General features: G+C 45.2%; 2 protein-coding genes and 2 non-coding genes across 4 annotated transcripts; all 4 read left to right on the top strand.

The window, feature by feature from the left end:
• Nucleotides 1-9: 9 nt before the first annotated feature.
• RPL23 (ribosomal protein L23) lies at nucleotides 10-5861 on the top strand. The gene is made up of 5 exons (XM_049635912.1): nucleotides 10-111; nucleotides 694-777; nucleotides 1112-1240; nucleotides 5515-5628; nucleotides 5729-5861. The coding sequence occupies exons 1-5, from the start codon at nucleotides 99-101 to the stop codon at nucleotides 5809-5811; spliced, it is 423 nt and encodes a 140-aa protein (XP_049491869.1). The 5' UTR covers nucleotides 10-98; the 3' UTR covers nucleotides 5812-5861.
• LOC125927735 (small nucleolar RNA SNORA21) lies at nucleotides 813-947 on the top strand. Its single transcript, XR_007459422.1, has one exon. It is a non-coding gene; the product is annotated as a small nucleolar RNA SNORA21 (small nucleolar RNA).
• A 2480-nt stretch (nucleotides 5862-8341) lies between the features above and the next one.
• Nucleotides 8342-12340, top strand: CE1H17orf98 (chromosome E1 C17orf98 homolog). Its single transcript, XM_049635911.1, has 3 exons — nucleotides 8342-8929; nucleotides 11090-11189; nucleotides 12085-12340. The coding sequence occupies exons 1-3, from the start codon at nucleotides 8723-8725 to the stop codon at nucleotides 12240-12242; spliced, it is 465 nt and encodes a 154-aa protein (XP_049491868.1). The 5' UTR covers nucleotides 8342-8722; the 3' UTR covers nucleotides 12243-12340.
• Nucleotides 12341-13070: 730 nt separating this feature from the next.
• Nucleotides 13071-13142, top strand: TRNAC-GCA (transfer RNA cysteine (anticodon GCA)). The gene has a single exon. It is a non-coding gene; the product is annotated as a tRNA-Cys (tRNA).
• Nucleotides 13143-16350: the final 3208 nt, after the last annotated feature.

The following is a 16350-nucleotide window of genomic DNA, read 5'->3' as shown; positions in this document are numbered from 1 at the left end:
CAGGCTCCGGGACACGTGACGGGATTGGGCGGGGCATCAAAGTTCATATCCCAGAGTCCTTTGCACTCACTCCTTTTCCGACTCCTTGTTGAGCAAAGATGTCGAAGCGAGGTGAGTATCTGGGAGATCCTTCGCCATCTGTCGCGAGGTGGCTGCTGGTCGCGCCCGGAGCGGTGCCCACGGGCAGCTGTGGCGCTTTGCGCTCCTCCCGGGCGGAGAGGGAGAGGAGGGCCGCGAGAGAGCGCTGGAAGGGCTGCCGAAAGCGGCTGGGGGGGGCCTGGCGGGTTGAGTTGGCCGGATCCGGACGGGACTCCAGACCGAACCTCGCGGGGTCGCTCTGCGCCTAGAGCTCCAGTAATGGAATTGAAGTGGGGCTGGCTTAGGCCCCATGCTGGGCGACTTGTGTGGGCTCCCGCCTTGCAAGAAGAGCTACGTGGTGCAAAAGCTGGAGCGAAGGTTGGGTGGTTCAGGCCCCTTACTCTCCACGTAAAGGCGGTAATAGTGTGGAATTGGCTGTTCGCCATGAGAACGGGGGGGCACATGGGGAGGGGTAGGTGGAATCCCAGAGAGAGGGAATTTAGTCTGCCGTTTCCCAAAGCACGTGCGAATGAATTTATACCTTACGAGTGTGAGGGCAACTCCGAACCATGACTTAGACAGCGACCCCATTCCTGTGTTCATTCCTACCCGCAGGACGTGGTGGGTCCTCCGGTGCGAAATTCCGGATTTCCCTGGGTCTTCCGGTCGGAGCCGTGATCAACTGTGCTGACAACACGGGTGAGACCTTCAGCTGCACCCTGCCAACCCCCCCCCCCCTTTTAAAAGCACTCGTTGGGCCTTGACTAATGACCCACTGAGCCGTCAAGAAAGGGCAGAGGAAAAACACTGCTTTTGGGTGAAGCAGCAGCATGCTGTGTTGTTTTGCTTCAATCGGTGGTGTGACAAGGTATTCCACCTTGGTCAGGTGGGGGGGGGGCGACTAACTCTTTGGGAGTAAGAGGGGAGGGAGAGGCTCTGGAAATGGTGGGGTGGGGTGGGGGGAAATGTTACACTGGGAGAACTGCTTAATAAGCTCTCCAAAAAAGTCATGTTTGTTTACATTCTTTTATAGGAGCCAAAAATCTGTATATCATCTCTGTGAAGGGGATCAAAGGAAGATTGAATAGACTTCCTGCTGCTGGCGTGGGTGACATGGTGATGGCCACAGTGAAGAAAGGCAAACCAGAGCTCAGAAAGAAGGGTGAGTGGAGGTCCTGAATCCTTGCTGTTGCTTGGTGGACAGGTGCCCTTTACTAGAAAATGGAACAGTTACTCTGCCATTTTCAAGGCTTCTTAAAAGCTTGATTTTCTTTGAGAGGAAGTCTGAGCTATTTATCTGCAATTGAAGGTCTTCTCTTGGCTGTGTTAGAGACTATTCTCTTCCCTATCTGGTTTTGTTGTATCTGTTGCTTTTTTTTTTTTTTTTTAATTGTTTTAAATAATCTCTGCCCAGCCTGGGGCTTGAAGTCATTACCCTGAGATCAAGAGTGACATGCGCTAGTGACTGAGCCAGCCGTGCACCCCATTGTTACATTTGTCCTTGTCCCCTTACGCCCTAAGTGTATTTGCCACACTGAAGTCAGGGCCCATCTTTTAAAAATGTAAGTCTGGGGTGCCTGGGTGGCTCAGTCAGTTAAGTGGCAGACTTCAGCTCAGGTCATGATCTCACGGTCTCTGGGTTGAGCCCAGCGTCGGGCTCTGTGTTGAGAGCCTGGAGCCTGCTTCAGATTTTGTGTCTCCCTCTCTCTCTGCCGCTCCCCTGCTTTCTCTCTCCCTGCCAGGAACTGCATAAATATTTGAAAAAACAAAAAAAGATTAAAGTGTAAGTCTTGGGGCACCTGGCTGGCTTAAATGTAAACCTTGGCTTGTCATTTCCCTACTTAAGTTCTTTCTTGGTTCCCAATACAAGCTGCGAGGAAGTACATATTTACCCTGCCATTTCCCCGCGTTCAGTGGATAGTTATAAACCACATCAGGTACCTATACCTGTAGAAACAAAAGCCCTGTCCTTGTAGAACTTAGTCCTTCTTCATGGTGCCTTCTCCAGCTCTATTGCTTTCAGGTCTTGATTTCTCCCTCCACCTTCCTTGGTGCTTCAGATCCTTTGTACTTTGTGCCTCCTGCCTGGAATACTCAAATGCAGTCATCTTTAGCTCACTTCCTTGTTAACACATCTCCCCATCCATCCCCCATCCTCCAGTAACCTAAATCCAAGTGGTATTTTTTGTGTAGCATTAGAGTTGTTTCTTCTACTTAAGTTCAGAAGAGCAGGCAACTGTCTGGTTCATTGCTGGTTTCTCAGCTGCAAATGAATATGGTGGTGTTTAGTGTATATATATATGTGTGTGTGTGTGTATAATTTAAAAAATTTCTTTTAGTATTTATTTATTTTGGGGAGACACAGTGCAAGCAGGGGAGGGAGGGGCAGAGAGAGAGACAGAATCTGAAGCAGGCTCCAGGCTCTGAGCTGTCAGCACAGAGCCCAACGCGGGGCTCGAACCCACGAAGTAGGGGATCATGACTTGGGCTGAAGTCAGACGCTTAACTGACTGAGCCACCTAGGCGCCCCAGTTTTTAAGTAATCTCTGCACCCAGCATGGGGCTTGAAGTCAGGATCCCAAGATCAAGAGTCACATGCCCTACCAACTGAGCCAGCCAGATGCCCCAGTAAATGTGGGGGTTGTTTGTTTTTTTGTTTTTTGATAGGCATTTAGAGTTGACCAGGTGTCAGGCAAGTTTCCTTTCCTGGAACTACTGATTTGAAAGGGAAGAATGAAAACTTGCATAAAGTGGTTGTGAGATTCAGGTAAAGCGTGTAGAGCATTTGGCCTGGGACACCTAGCACTTTGTAAGTACAGAATAACATAGTCTTCGTGTTTTAAGGCAGGTTCTTTTTATAGAGGAGATTAACTCGGGATTGTGACTTGTCAAAAGTTTGTCATGGTTGCTTCTAAATCTCTTCTGGTAGACACTAAAACGGGGAGCTGGTCATTGCTTAATCCCCACTAGGTGTAGGAGTTGGTCGAGGGGAGGAGGTTTTGGAGCACTTCTGACTTGTAATGTCTTGTCTGGTTTTAGAGCTTCTGATACTCAGTGAACTTCAGCTCTTGGAACTTTCCTCCTGTACCTGTTGAGTCTGTATGCCCTGGAATGTTTTCCTCTTCCTGAGGAGTCTGAGCTATCACTTGAATATACAGTACAAATATGATGGGTCTTGGCCACATACTGCAGTTACTCCTGGTAAACCTGCATAAACACACATCTCTACCGCTTGGTTTTTTTAGCCTCTGGGTCAAAAATCTTGATTCTCCTTTAATACCACTTGAGGGTTTGGTAGGCAAGGAGTACCAAGCATTGTGGTTAAACATCGATTAATCAGTGTGTAAATTGAGATCTACATGTGACTGGACAGGCTTTCCTCTTAGAACACTTGCTGGGTCTGATCTGTGGCCTGGAAAGCTGTCAGAGAAGGGCAGAGCAACCCGCTTGTCACCGTTGGTAAGATGGCAGCAGTACATGTTGTTGGTCTCCATCTGATTATTGTGGGATAGACCAGAGAACGCTTCATGGTTTTAAAAACAGTTGTGAATTTCCAACTCTATCAATGTCTTACTTTGTTCTGGTTTCTGCTAAATGAATACATCCCCTCACGTTAGGCTTCCATATAGCAGAAACTTGAAATGCAGGCAGTGGAAAGGGGCAGTTTTGGAAGTCCAGAGTCTTGGATTTGTGTGGCCTTGTTCATCTGCTAGATTGGTCATTTGTGAGAATTTAAATGGTTATGAGTAGGGGTGCCTGACTGGCTCTGGGTAGAGCATACAACTCTTGATCTTGGGGTCATGAGTTCAAGCCCCATGTTGGGCATAGAGTTTACTTTTAAAAAAATGGTTTTGAGTAGATAAGGGCTCAGCAGGAGGCTCTTAGTAAATACTAGTTAACCCTCAACGTGTATTTCATTGTTAAAAACTTGGTCAGAGTCTATGTATAGAGAGAGTATTTGCCTCAAGGATAGCCAGGATCCCTGTCCTATAAAAAAATCCTGTATTTGCAGTGTCTGACCTTGAATATGGCAATGTAACTCTTATCTCTATTTTCCAAGAGGAAAACTTGAACGTCAGATTATTAAGTAACTTGTTCAGTGACTGTCAAGGTTTGCATGCAGGTTGTGTCTGACTTTAGTTCTTTCAAGTGCAGTAGATGAAGATCTGGGAAAGTGTTCACTTTATGTGCAGGTAAGTTTTTAGAAGTTACTTAAGACCCTGGAAAACAGTTCCTCAAAAAGTTAGACCCAGTTAATTACATAGGCAATAGAAGTTAAATTAAAATTGCCCAACTTTCAGACTTCCAAGAGATGATCACTGTTAATATTTTGCCGTATGTCCTTTTTTCTTGACTTCCGTGCAAAAAATTTCTTGTTTAAATGGGACCATGACCTTCCCATTAACCCATTCTTCTTGCTTCACAGATGATTGTACTACATATGAAAAATTACAGATAGACCTAATCATTTTTAAATGATTGTGTTTTTGCCATGAGATAGATGGGTTAATTCCAAGTTTTTGCTCTATTAACATACGTATGTGCCCAGCAGTTAGGCATTTGAGATAAAGTAGAGTGTGTGGTCACAATCCGACGTACTCAGGGAGTTCAAGGAGTGTGTGTACACGTATGCACGCTAGAAGTTGCAGGGATTCTTTGGCTAAATTCATGTGTAAATGAACTGATATTTACATAATCTAACATGGTACATATTCAGTTCCAACATAATCTTGGGGGGCAGTAATTTTTACATCTAGGTGTGTATTTTCTTAGAAGTTTTGATCTATACTGGGGTGGAACATTGCCTAATGAGTTAATAGCTTGGCCTCTCTACTTTTTCAGGGTTTTTTTTGTTTGTTTTTTAACATTTATTCATTTTTGAGAGACAGAGCATGAGCAGGGAAGGGGCAGAGAGAGAGGGAGATACAGAATCTGAAGCAGGTTCCAGGCTCTGAGCTGTCAGCACAGAGCCCGACGCGGGGCTCGAACTCACGAACTGCGAGATCATGCCTGATTCGAAGTCAGGCACTCAACCGACTGAGCCACCCAGGCACCCCTCTACTTTTTCAGTTCTAAAGGGGGTCCCATTTTGTGATACTAGGATCTTAACAGTCCCCACCTGTTGGGTGAAAGCATAGAAGGTGCTTAGCAAGTTTCCTGCTGGTATGTTGCTAATTGTTCTCCTGAAAGAAGGTCCAAATTTACACTTGAAGGAAATGTAGGCAGTTTTGACTTGGAGTAAGGTCTTTCCATAAGGGGCGATTGGTGTTTGATAAGGGGTTTGTCTCTCAGACTTGCTTTTAGGGAATGAAAAGCTAATGGCGAGTATGCATTCTGTCCAAATGGAAATGTTGGAGAACTGGGTGGGATGTAAACTGCTTTCTTGTGGTGGCACTGGGACAGGTTAAATGACTGCTACCCTTTTTTCCCTTTTAGTACATCCAGCAGTGGTAATTCGACAACGAAAGTCATACCGGAGAAAAGATGGAGTGTTCCTCTATTTTGAAGATAATGCGGGGGTCATAGTAAATAATAAAGGTGAAATGAAAGGTAAGAAAGTATCCACGTTGTTCCCTAGGTCTTTGAGATGGGATGATTTAACCTTGGGTCTGTCTAATCTTACCTGTCACCACATTCTTTTTTTATGCAGGTTCTGCTATCACTGGACCTGTTGCAAAGGAGTGTGCAGACTTGTGGCCCAGGATTGCATCCAATGCTGGCAGCATCGCATGATTATTTGCTTTATCTGTTTTAAAAAAGAAGTAAAAGTTATGTGCTCCCAGTGTTTGCCTTCTTGTTCTCTTGTACCACGTTACTCTTCTTGACACCATCTAGCCCTTGCCTCCTTTTGTAAAATGAAATTACTTAGTGCAAACTTTCTGGGGATGTGTGTGAAACAAAGATAAACAGTGCTTGCACTTTTCAACTCTATAGACACTTACGGACTTTCCAATTTCTTCTTTAAAAACTTAGTTATTTGGGTTTGGAGTCCTTGAATCGCAGATAGTAGGTACTGTTTGATAGGCGGTTACCCCAGGTAACTGCCTTGCAATTCATTTGAGATAATGTAGAGTGAATGGTCAGATCCTAGACACACATGGAGGTCCAGGAGCGACGTGAAGAAGGACCAGATACAGGTGTATAGATGCATATTTGTGCAGTTCTGGGTTTTGGGTAAACTGGCACATAAAAGACTTTATTTGTAAAATCTATCATGTATGTAACTGCCATTGGGTTTGCTTTTATGAACGGTGATTAAATCATTTTAAATTACCAGGTTTTTTGCTATCAAAACATTTTGACAGGATGGCTGTATAATGTACCTGCTAAACCTTAGTTCGAGGATAAAAGGTGATGGGGGCACCTGGGTGGCACAGCCAGGTCACAAGCTCACACAGTGCCTGAGTTGGAGGCCCAGATTGCAGAGCCTGTTTGGGATTCTCTCTGTCCCTTCCCCACTCTAAACTTAAAAAAAAAAAAACTTCAAAACCTTAAAAGAAAAAATAAAGGTGATGGGATGATACCAGCACAGTGGGTTGTAAACCTTGGCAAATTCTACTTGAAGGAACTGGACATTGGCTTTTGTTTTTGTTTTTAAGAGAGAATCTAAAGCAGGCTCCACGTTGAGTGTGGAGCCCTACACTGGACTCAATCTCACAACCATGGCATCATGACCTGAGCTAAAACAGAGTTGGATATTCAACCAACTGAGCCACCCACATGCCCCTGTAAGTTTTCTTTCTAAACCATGAGAAGATTCATGTGATGTTTCAAGGCCTGAGGAAAAATGACCTTTTGGCAGGTTTGGGTCAATAGTGTGGCCTAAAGATGTTGGAATAGGCTTTTTAGATTGAGCTTTGTGTTCATGCATCTTCAGATTAACAGTATTCTGGAAATACCCAGCCTTAAGTGTTCTCTTGTAAGGCTAGAGATGAGAGGATGTAAGGACCCCAGCACATACTCAGTAAGATTACCCTTTTGTCCTTCAAGATTCTGCATGGAATGTATTAAAGTAGTGGTCCTCAACCTGAGGAGTTAAAAAGACATGTACAGGCAATATCACAGGCCAGTTAAGTCAGATTATGGAGGTAGGACCCAGACCTCAGTACCTTTTAAAGATTCCCCAGGAGATTCCAAGGTGCAGCAGCCAAGATTGAGATCTGGTGCTGTCTAGACTGAGCCTATCTTGTTTGAGAAATACGTTCAGAAGTCTAAAACAGACCTGTCTTCCTCCTGCCCCCTATCCTCCAGCCTGGTGAGATTGAAGTCTTTGATGTGACATGAGATGTAAAATTAATCCTTTTTATCCTGTTGTGTGAACTCTACATGTGAAATTTCTCACCTTCAAATAGGAGTGAGGCCTGGGTCTCTTCCCTTCCTTGTCTTAGGTCTTACATGTTCTGCCTGGGTCCATTTCAAGTTGTAACAGAGTAGACTCAAACTATAGACATTAACCTATAGTTTCAGGTTTCTAGGAATTTGCCTTTCATGGTATAGAAACCTTAGGTATGCTGAGTATTGCCAGAATTAGTGGTTTTCTGCGTATAGATAAAACAAGCAACCTTTTCTAATACACGTGCCTTCATATAGTGACTATAAAAGACTTCTGATCCTGTTGTCTCGTGTAGGATAATAGCATCTCAGAGTTGGGTGTGAGGAGTAGTTTGATGGTTAAACCATCTGTGCAAGGGCTTCTTCAAGGGGAATAGTTGAAGAAGGAAACAAAAATCACCTGTAGTCACAACAACTAGAGGAAATCATTGTTTATGGTTTGCTATATCCTGTCACATACACAAAAAAAATTAGCCAGGGGATAATGTGTCAACACATGTGCTGGTTTCTTGTGTTTTTTTTGTTGTTGTTTTGCTTTGTTTTTTTTAAGCTGGAGGAGGAATACTAGCTGATGGAAATAATTGGGTTGGGTGGGGAGAAGTGCTTTAAGAGGACTTCCTGGAAGTCAGGAGACCTGAATTCTGGCTCTGGATCCACCACTAAGCGGGTTTAGGGAATATCCCAATGTTTCTTTTTTTTTTTTTTCTTTTTTTTTATTTAACGTTTATTTATTTTTGAGACAGAGAGAGACAGAGCATGAATGGGGAAGGGTCAGAGAGAGGGAGACACAGAATCTGAAACAGGCCCCTGTCAGCACAGGGGCCTGATGCGGGGCTCGAACTCACGGACCGCGAGATCGTGACCTGAGCCGAAGTCGGCGCTCAACCGACTGAGCCACCCAGGCGCCCCTATCCCAATGTTTCTTGAGCTTCAATTCCCACTTGTGTAAAATGAGAGTCGGAAGTAGATGCTATCTGGACTTTCTGATCATTCTGGGTACAAACAAGTTTCCCAAGGAGACGGAGTTTGGGAAATGTATATAGGGGGGCGGGGCCCAGTTGCGTTCACACTGCCCACATTCTGTAATCCCCCTCTTCAATCTCCAACTCCTCTTGCGTGGTCTCCTGTTGGTCATCCTGCACCTCACGGCCACGCAAGCAACTTCCCTCACAGCCCTAGGAGCCTACCCTATTAGATGGGGCCATAGGGTTTGTGTCGCAGGAGCCTTTGACACGTCACAATGCGCAGGGGAGCCCCTACCTAGGGCCCTCGATTCCCACCAGAAAGGCCCTCGGAGGCTGTAGTGGTTGGGATGTCGCGCGTGTGCGAGTGTCCTCTGCGGCTGGAAAAGGGCTTCATCTTGGATGGTGTGGCCGTGAGCACCATGGCCCGCACCTATGAGCGCCTGAGGCCCAAGGTCTGGTCGGCGATTCCGCCCTACAACGCTCAGCAGGACTACCACGCCCGCCGATACTTCCGGAGCCGCGTGGTTCCGCCAGTGCTGCGCCGGACTGAACAGGTTATTTATAAGAGTGCCCCGGACGATCCCACTGTCTGCCCCCACAGAGCTCGACCCTGTGGCGGGGCGTTTTACCCCTCGGGCGGGCCCTCCCACCCCCTCGGTTTTCTTACTGAACCCCCGGAACTGGCGCAGGCGGATGACAGGTATTGAGTTCACTGGGCTCACAAAATCACTTTCCATCCCTGAGTTTGAGAATGTTCCCATTTTGGGTTTCTGCAAGCCTTAGCGAACGGGCCTGGAACCTGGCCTCTCCCAAACAGATGGGTGTCATTGTCCCTTTTGACGTCATGGACCCGACCTTGGGGTGATCTCGCACCACAGATTCTCTAAGCGCGCGAAAATCCTTGTGACCTCAGCGAACACCTGCCAGGCGGGGCGCCTTCCATCGGTGACGTCATAGTTGCCGAGGAGCCCCCTCGATGGGACTTTCTGTGAGCAGGCAGGAAGGAAGTTTCCCGAACCTCTGCTACCTCACTCTCCCCAGCCCTTTCCCCTCGTGGATGTTGCCCCTTCTCAGCAGAGTCCTACCCGGGATCAAAGATCCTGACGCTATTTGCTGATGGCTTCAACACCTTTGCCTCCAATATTTCTGTCTCCATATTTCACAGTGGTATGGGTAGGGGAGAGGAGGGCTTAGCGGGGGTTATTCTGGGAACAAATCTTGGGTTTTTTGTGTGTGATCTCAGTGTTTGTGTCTGCGTGTATATCGCATGCATATGGACACATCTGTATGTGGCATGCTTGAGGGTGTACGTGTAATTACTCATGTAATTTTTATGACAGAACCAGAGTCTAGGAGGAAAAAGGAGAAAAACTTGAGTATTTAAAAGCTTGAGGGGCGCCTGGGTGGCGCAGTCGGTTAAGCGTCCGACTTTAGCCAGGTCACGATCTCGCGGTCCGTGAGTTCGAGCCCCGCGTCAGGCTCTGGGCTGGTGGCTCGGAGCCTGGAGCCTGTTTCCGATTCTGTGTCTCCCTCTCTCTCTGCCCCTCCCCCGTTCATGCTCTGTCTCTCTCTGTCCCAAAAATAAATAAAAAACGTTGAAAAAAAAAATTAAAAAAAAAATAAAAAAATAAAAGCTTGAAAATAATATGGTGTGCACACTTTTTAAATTTTCCATTTGTAAGTATTTAACCATCACAACTGTTTGTAGTAGGTATTACTTCATTTGCATAGAGATAATGGGGGTTTGGGGCTCCTGGGTGGCTCAGTGGGTTAAGCCTCTGACTTTGGCTCAGGCTCAGGTCATGATCTCACAGTTCGTGGGTTCAAGCCCCACTTTGGGCTTTGTGCTGACAGCTTAGAGCCTGGAGCCTGCTTCAGATTCTGTTTACCTCTCTCTCTGCCCCTCCCCTGCTCGCATGTGCTCTCTCTCTCCCTCTCCCTCTCTCTCAGAAATAAACATTTAAAAAAAAAAGATAATGGGGATTTTTGTTTATTTTTTTGTTTTGTTTTTAAGTAAACCCTGCCCCCAATGTGGGGCTTGAACTTACACACCCAACATCAAGAATGGCATGCTCTACAGACTGAGCCAGCCAGGCTTCCCCAAATAATGTATGTTTGTTTGTTTGTTTGTTTATATTTTGAGAGAGAAGTGTGCAAGTGAGCGAGGGGCAGAGAGAGAGAGGGAGTGGGGCTCACAGAAGTGGGGCTCACCCGAAGCAGAGCTCGAGCTCACCCAATGTGGGACTTGAACTCACAAACCGTGAGATCATGACCTGAGCCAAAATCAGATGCTTAATGACTAAGCCACCAAGTTGCCCCAATAATGCATATTTTTAAAGTAAATTAAGTAACTTTTACTATGCCAGGCCCTTTGTTGGAACTATCTCACTTAAATCTCTCAGCAACCCTCCTTAAAGCCAGGAGGAAATTGAAGTCCAGAAAAGCTGTGTCATTGGCCCAGGGTCACACAGCTTGTTAGTGGCAGAGCTGGACTGGAACCAGTCTGTCTGGCAACAGACAGCCCTTAACTGCCCAGCTATGCTGCCTCTCCCTGAGAGATAATAGGTCAATACGTATATTTATATTTAATCTGTCTGGCCCAGTTACCCCTGGCTGTGACCTCTTCTCTCTCCCCGAAATAAGCCCAAAGGGAGTTTGCATGTGCACCTCTCAGCATGGTGGCTGACAGTCTTTGTTTTCTCCCTCACTTTCAGGATCTCGGGGGCACAGGCAGGGATGGCTGGATAGTGGATTATTTCCACATCTTCGGGCAAGGACAGAGATACCTGAACCGGAGAAACTGGGCAGGGGCAGGCAAGTGCCACCTGGCTTTCCAGCCTCACCATGGACCCACTTGGAAGAGTGATGTGCATTCCCCCAGTTCAGAGAGAGAAACCGGGCCACAGAGAGCCCTGTTTTCAGGGGAAGAGGCCCAAGGACTACATCCTCTGGCTTTTCTTCTCATGCATGAGCAGATGGTATCACTGTGCTCCTTATATTTAGTGATTGAGTGCCTACTGTATGTCAGATGCTTTCTGCCCTCACGCTATCCCTGTGCTACAGCCGGGGAAATGGAAGTTTAGGGTGGTAAAGTGATTGGCCAAGAAGGGCTTAGCTGGGATCAGAGTTCCACTCTTTCCAACTCTAAAACCCATGTTCCCCTCACTGCTCCCGGCCTGAGCAGGCTGTGTCCTGCTCCTTTTCCGAGCCCAACTTAGCAACAAGAAAGGAAGGGTTGAGAGCTGTTTTTCTGACAGTGTGAACCCTCCTCCCACCCAACCCCATCGCCCTTTCACCACACTCTAGTCACATGATCCTATGCACCATTTGGCCAAAGTGAGCTCATCCATTTTCTCCAGATGGGTCAGAAGCAAGGGTGAAATGTTTTCAGTCTTTCTGGGAGCAAGGCAAGTTCAGCCAAGCCCAGAATCTTCTGGCCCCTCCTGTGCTAGCACATACCATTCACGCTCCTCCTGTATACTACTCGTGGTATGTGGTTTGGTTTCTAGAAAGCTGTCTCCTTGACTTCATCAACCCTTGGCTTTTAATCAAGACCCTTGAGACACTCCAGGATTGAGGTTTTAGCTGGGACATGGGGAGCATGTTCTATACCAGCCCTGGGACGGCGGGGGCGGGGGGGGGAAGCAAGCGGGGGGTGGGGGCGGGGGATGGCTGAATGCAGGCTCAGGCTTCTCTCTGTGCCCCCAAGGGCATTCCCTCCAGCAGGTGACAGGGCATGATAACTACAATGCTGATCTGAAAATGATCAACGGGTTCAATGGTCGGTATGGCTATCGCAGGAACACCCCAGACCTCCGCCAGCGCCCATCGGTCTTTGGAGAGGTCACCCGATTCCCTCTCTTCTGACAGCATCTCTTCCCTTCCCACCCCTTGACCTGAATAGAAGACAGATGTTTAGACGATCTCTCAATTCTATTTTTATATAAACAGTGATGTTATTGTGCCTCCAAGTGTGCTGTTTCTTTCCCAAGTTTGGGACCGGGGCCAGCTAGTTTCTTCACCTTCTGCTTCTCTAGCCTTTGGAGAGGAGGTGGGAGGAGAGAGGCCATCCTCAGGCCTGTGCCCTTATGCTCCATGCCCACGAGTGCCAGGCTTGAAAGGAGGCCTCAGTTCTCCCCCGCCCATGTAAGAAGAAACTGCACTGCTCACCGAGCCCTCCACAAAGCTCTGCCCCAGGCAGCAGCAGGGCCCTGGGTTAGACACTGGCTACCGATTTTCCATCAAGAACTGAGCCAAAAGGGATTCGGCCAAAGGGATTGTCATTGGTTGCCCTGAGAAGGGTTTCCTGATTTTCCTGAGAGTCATCCCATCCAAAATAACTGACATCTTCCTTCTCCTTTCTACCCTCAGTCCATCAAGAGTCAGGGCATGAACCAGGGGATATCTGGGGGTGTTTTTTAGCCTCTGGATTCTGATCTAGTACCTGACACAGTGCTTGTGGGCACTTTCTCTGCTGGTGCTCTATCAGTTTCCTTTTCAGCTAGTTTCCAGGATGTCATTTTTCAAGTGTCCCCACCCAGTTTACTGGTGACCAAGAGAAAAGCCACAGCAGATGATGGATACAAAAGAAGGTGGAGCTTTAGAACACAAAGCCTGCCAGAGCTCTGGTGTGGGTGGAACCTGGTGGTATTGAGTCACCTTAAGTGGACAAGGAAGAGAAGAATAATAGGTCATGGGGGTATAGCTCAGGGGTAGAGCATTTGACTGCAGATCAAGAGGTCCCCGGTTCAAATCCGGGTGCCCCCTTCCTCCTCCCTTTTGTAATTCCATTAAATGGAAGTCAGTAAGGGCACCATACCTCTTAACTCCCAGCCAGAGTGTCTAGAGAGGACAAAGAATTGTCAATGCATTCTTTGATTGAAACACTACTAATCTCCCCAGATTCCAAAGGATACTTAGCTGAGACCCCTGGATGACCTTGTTGGGCTTCAATTAAGACAAAGTCCCCTGGGGCGCCTGGGTGGCTCAGTCGGTTAAGCGTCCACCTTCAGCTCAGGTCATGATCTCACACTCTGTGAGTTCAAGCCCCGCCTCAGGCTCTGAGCTGAGCCTGGAGCCTGCTTTGGAGTCTGTGTCGCCCTCTCTCTCTATCCCTCCCCTGCTCATGCTCTGTCTCTCTCTATCTCAAAAGTAAATAAAAACATTAAAAAATAAAATAAAGACAAAGTCCCCTAAGGAAACTCTGAATCTAAAATTAGGTATGAGAGCTGTGAACACAAATGTAGCAATCTGAGGGATGAGAGTACAGGTAAAGAGGATCATACAACATGTGTTTTTGAGAGCTTAAGCCAGTGCATGTAAGGCAGCTGTGAATTAAAAGATGAAACAGGGCCCCTGCCATCAGGGAGTTTTACGTCTGCTGGAAGTTGACATATTCATACACAGCTGTCAGAGGAAGACATCAGGTTGTATCTCAAGGAAGAAACATCTTTTAAAAATACCTACACACCTTTTCTAGACATAACTTCCAAGTGAAGCTTTCCTACAATTTGAGGGGATATTTCTGCCTAATCCGAAGAGTTTATTATGGACATGTTTCTGACACCACAATCCCTTCTAGATGGTTCAGGGCACTTTCCTCTTAGTAGTTTATTGTGCCAGTCAGAGTTCTTGGCATGGAATAGATACCCACTCTGGTCACTGAAAGGAGAAAAGGAGTCTACTAGAGGCAGGGGGGACTCATGGTGTTGATGGAAGTTTGGAGAACCTAACTCACAAAGCATTAACTATGAAGGGCAGCAGAGGAGGGAAATCCAGCTCTGGTCTCCTCTCTCAGGAAGTGTCCACTGCTGATGTCACCAATTCAGGGCACTTATCACCAAGTCGTAGTATGGTTCCAGCTGGACCTGCATCTCCAGGAAACTTCCTCAAGCTTCAAGATGCCAAGTGCAGGGCGCCTGGGTGGCTCAGTCGGTTAGTCATCTGACTTTGGCTCAGGTCATGGTCCCAAGGTTTGTGGGTTTGAGCCCCGCGTCGGGCTCTGTGCTGACAGCTCAGAGCCTGGACCCTGTTTCGGATTCTGTGTCTCCCTCTCTCTCTTTCTGCCCCTCCCCTGCTCACACTCTATCTATCAAAAGATTTGATTGGTTGAGTCATGGTCTGACGTGTGTGCAGTTTTCTGCCAGGAAGGGAAGGAGGTAGTGTTGCCTCATCAAGTTTGACAGTGCGAGATAGTCCCCCTGAATTGGAGGGGTGTTTGGTGCAAAAATGGATGTATCGCCACTTTCCCTTCCTTGAAGAAACAATTGTAAGGAAAGAGCGTGAAAATTCACTGGTTTATAGTTCTAGTGGTCAAGAATTTGCTCTCTCACACCCCTTGATTTCCCATTTGCTAAAGTTAGGTCAAAAACATTTTTTTAATGTTTATTTTGAGAGAGAGAGCAAGAGCAGGGAGGGGGAGAGAGAGAGGGAGAGAGAAAATCCCAAGCAGGCTCTGCACTGTTAGTGATCTCAAGAACCGTGAAATCATGACCTGAGCTGAAATCAAGAGTCAGATGCTTATCCAACTGAGCCACTCAGGCACCCCTGAAGAGGCATTTCATAAAGGAAGAGATGCAAATGGTGGATAAACCCATGAAAACGTATGCAACATCACGAGTCATCAGATAAATGCAAATCAAAATCATATTGTGACACCATACATGCATCAGAATGACTAAAATGAAAAAGGCTGGTAACATCAGACGCCAACTCTTACTTGGTGGGAATGTCAAATAGTATGCCATTTTGGGGAAAGATCTGGCAGTTGGTACAAAACTGAAATGTACTGACCTTCTGGCCCAGCAATTCCATTCCTAGAATTTTACTCGGGATAAATGAAAACATACTTACAAAAAGACCTATATAGGAATGTTCATAGAGATATTTTTCATAATAGGCAGAACTAAAAACAGACTAGGGTCCACCAATAGGAAGGTGATTTTTTTTAAATCTGTGGTTTATTCATACAAGGAAATACTACTCATCCATAACAAGGAATGAATTACTGATTCAAGATGGATGAATCTCACCAACATAATGCTGATAAAAAACCTTACAGAAAAGATTGTATGTTGTATTATTCCAGTTATATGAAATTCTAGAACAGACACAACTAATCTATGGTGAAAACAAAAGAGTGGTTGCCTCTTGGGTGGGGTTGGGAAAGAGATTAGCCAGGAAGGGGAATGAGGGGAATTTTACTGGGATGATGTTAATGTTCCATTTGTTTCTTTCTTTCTTTTTTTAAGTACACTCCATTCCCATCATGGGGTTTGAACTCATGACCCTGAGATTCTGAGTCACATGTTCTACCAAATGAGCCAGCCAGGCACCCCACTGTTCCATTTCTTGATTGGGGTTTGGGTTACACTGGTGTATGTATCTGTCAGACTTAGTGAATGGACACTTAAGATTTATACATTTCATTTTACGTCACTTTAACATGAAATGAAAAACACTGTAAACAAATATGAACTCTAGTTAATGATATGCATGCTGAAGTATTTAGGAGGAAGTGTATTGTCTGCAATTTATTTTGATTTTTTTATTATTTTGATATATATAAGTATATAAGTTATATATATTTATATGTAATAATTAAATTAATATAATTATTATATTTTTATATTATTTGTATCTATAGGTTACATATGTTTATATCATATATAATTTTTGTATATAATATATTTGTCATATATAATTATATATTTATATATTTTATTTAAATTTATATTTATACATTTATATTTTATTTAATATATCTTTATATAATATATTTATATATTTATATTTTATATTTTTAGTTTTTACACATTATATTTATACATTTATATTTTATTTAATATATTTTTATATAATATATATTTATATATTTATTTATATATTTATATTTTGTATTTTTATTTTTTACATATTAATTTATATTTATACATTTATATTTTATTTAATATATTTTTATATAATATATATTTAT

The sequence above is a fragment of the Panthera uncia genome, chromosome E1, assembly GCF_023721935.1.
Source record: "Panthera uncia isolate 11264 chromosome E1, Puncia_PCG_1.0, whole genome shotgun sequence".
Lineage (NCBI taxonomy): Eukaryota > Metazoa > Chordata > Mammalia > Carnivora > Felidae > Panthera > Panthera uncia.
The sequence above is the reverse complement of the archived record's forward strand: the minus strand, read 5'-3'. Positions and strand labels throughout refer to the sequence as shown.

Bases quoted from the DNA above. Each gene is read 5' to 3' on its own strand.
- RPL23 (XM_049635912.1), top strand. The intron at 778-1,111 runs GTGAGACCTTCA...ATTCTTTTATAG, and splicing joins CAACTGTGCTGACAACACGG to GAGCCAAAAATCTGTATATC. The intron at 5,629-5,728 runs GTAAGAAAGTAT...TTTTTTATGCAG, and splicing joins TAATAAAGGTGAAATGAAAG to GTTCTGCTATCACTGGACCT.
- CE1H17orf98 (XM_049635911.1), top strand. From the start codon at position 8,723: ATGTCGCGCGTGTGCGAGTGTCCTCTGCGGCTGGAAAAGGGCTTCATC. The intron at 8,930-11,089 runs GTTATTTATAAG...CCTCACTTTCAG, and splicing joins TGCTGCGCCGGACTGAACAG to GATCTCGGGGGCACAGGCAG. The intron at 11,190-12,084 runs GCAAGTGCCACC...TGTGCCCCCAAG, and splicing joins GAGAAACTGGGCAGGGGCAG to GGCATTCCCTCCAGCAGGTG.